We start from the raw sequence: 2,706 nt of genomic DNA on the forward strand, positions 1-2,706 counted from the left end.
TATGCTTATGTTTTAAAAAGTTTTAGAGAAAATAAAGAAATAAAACATCTCATATAAAATTATAATTTTACCCTCCCAGGCACAATAGAAATTATTACAGGAAATGCCCACCGGCCATCCGAATTTTGTCTACCCCCACTATACCCTTTATATATAAGTAAAGATATCAAGAAATAGAGGGATCGATAATTAGTAAAAGAAAAGGGGGAAAAAAATCCTCGGGTAATTTATAAAAAAAAAATAATAAAAAAGTCGGTGACGATAAATCTACGTACCAGTGCAACGGAATCGCGAGCAGCCAAGGCAACGACATCGGCGCAAGAAACAACTTGGCCGCAAGATTGGTCGATGAGAGCTCGGAGGTCGTTTATGGCTTTGAACGCCGCCTTTCGCAGCGTCAGATTCGGCGGGGCCGACTGCTCGCCGGGCCCGCTGGCCGACCCGTCCAGCAGAACGGATGCGTCGCACCCCTGTAGTATGCATCACAAGAAAATCATTAGTATGGATATATATATCACGTAAATTCAGCTCGTTCTAGTAAATTAATATAACGAGCGACCACCACTTTCTCAATCATAATCGTCTATTATTTAGCAGATAAAGAACCATCCGTTTTGCGAGGAAAATGAGTGTAGATACCACGAGATGCGTAGTAAATTTACACTTCATAAAAATCTTGACGTATGGTCTAACTCCACTATATTTTAGGGCATCAGACATGATCCGAATCCTTAAAAAAAAAGCACTATTATTCGTTGAGCCGACCGACTTTTACTAGCACAAGTAAATATCATAAAACTCGTTCGTATATTATTTTAATGAACACCACTACCGGTCAGTCACCAATCAACTTTATAAGTTTCTAATTAACATAGCTAGCCCATTCGATAATCCGAATGACTAACTTATTAACATGTTATATAAGTTTTATTTTAACCATTGTGATCAATTTCAGTGTTTAGGAATAACAAGTATTTTGACTATTTTCTTTATAATTAGAGGGTTTAGCTCTTAATCCTTTTAAATAGGAGTACCAGCGAACGTTAACTCATTTTAATACTTCTAGAGGGGTTAGCTTAATATTTTTATATATTTTGTGAGAGTTAACTCACTTTAACCATTGTATAGATATATTTTTTTGTGTTAATTGACGGGTTAAGAATGGGTTACGTCTCCTTAACGTCTCGCATCACCCTTTGCCAGACGGAACCGAAAAGTTTTATATACCCAAGAAAAAAAAAATTTATTTCAAAGTGCATATATATACCTGAACGAAGCAATCATGGAAGTGGAGCCTGAGGAGGCCGGCAGCAAGGCCGACGTCGCTGTTAAATGTTTGTTGGAGATGGTTCCTCACAATAGTCTCAAGATTTGGGCACTTGGAGCTGTAAAACGTGTAGGAGAGCCCCGGAGCAATGGGGGGAGCGGTCTGAGCTCGTGCGTGGTTGATGGAGGAAAGCAAAGCGATGGCAGAGGCCAGACACACGACAATGCAAACGGAGGAGGAGGGAGGAGGAGCCATGTCTTGGTATATCGCTTGGCCCTGGGTCTGAGCTTTACATATATAGAGGAAGCGTGAGGCTTTTATTTATTTTTGAGGGTTGAATAGTTTTGAGAGTGTGGTTAAAATTATGCATGTGAACGTAGAGCATAAATTTCAACCCATCTATCTGTAGATGTATCGGCAAATTGTTATTAATTAGGGACGTTTCGTTAAAAATGTGATGTATATATATAAAGGGAACGTATTGTTTCTTTTCCAGTCACAAGTTAATTTTGTCTTGAAAAGCAATAGTTTGACAAATTTTTTTGGGTGTTTCTAAAGGTTGCTTTCATAGATGGTGCTCTTTCAATATTAACCGCTAGTCTAATTCTATCCATCATGTCATGGTTAATTAAGCTAATTAACTAAAATTTACCTTCAGTTGTTATAGCATGGTTTATGTGCTCACTTTTGTATATTTTAATTTAAGGATATCAGCTTTTTTTTTTTCCATCCGTTTAGTCCTTACTAGCTACTTACTAGTTGTTTACTGTATATATAGCATATGCCTGCAAACCATTCTGAAAAAACCAAGTTGTAATAGCCTTTTTAGTGATGAAATAGAATCTCCAATCAACGGCGGACGAGTGTCCCACATTATGCATAATCAAGTCAGCATTTCATGATAATCAGAGGCCCAGTTAAATCGACTCGACAAACCGACATCTTGCGAGGATGGCTCGAAAGGGGTCACATGTTGACGACCCGAAAGACGTAACGTGTCGTCGCCTGGCTAAGTTGACCGTTTAATCACTCCACTCGGCAGACTAATCGGCCGGCACCTTGCCAAGATGACTCAAAAGACGGTACTTTTCGACCATCGGACGAGTCGAAAGGCAACAAAATGCCTCGAGCCCCCTTTCCGTGCACTAGTGACCAATCACCACGCAATAAATATCAGTAAATACATTATGGGCACAATCATTCCTCTGCTCCCAATAGTCTTTATGACACATCGGACCACGTTGCAATCACACACCCCAATTACTTCGCATTAAATACCAAAGTGACATGTTCTCCACTCGTCGGCCAACACCTGTAAAACTGAGACTAACGTGGCCGCCATCCCATACTCGACCGAAGTTACCATTCTACCCTCCTACCGCTACTATAAATAGAGATGCTATTTTCAATTACAGGATAAGATCTTTCTCACTACTGAC

At 39.7% G+C, this 2,706-nt stretch overlaps 1 protein-coding gene across 1 annotated transcript; it reads right to left on the minus strand.

Moving 5' to 3' along the window:
* LOC109824308 (cationic peroxidase SPC4-like) lies at positions 213–1,635 on the minus strand. The gene is made up of 2 exons (XM_020390872.1): positions 1,268–1,635; positions 213–470 (listed from the first exon to the last, which is right to left on the minus strand). Exons 1-2 carry the CDS (start codon positions 1,520–1,522, stop codon positions 228–230), a joined length of 498 nt encoding a protein of 165 aa, XP_020246461.1. The 5' UTR covers positions 1,523–1,635; the 3' UTR covers positions 213–227.

This window comes from Asparagus officinalis, chromosome 9, assembly GCF_001876935.1.
Source record: "Asparagus officinalis chromosome 9, Aspof.V1, whole genome shotgun sequence".
In the NCBI taxonomy this organism is placed as follows: domain Eukaryota; kingdom Viridiplantae; phylum Streptophyta; class Magnoliopsida; order Asparagales; family Asparagaceae; genus Asparagus; species Asparagus officinalis.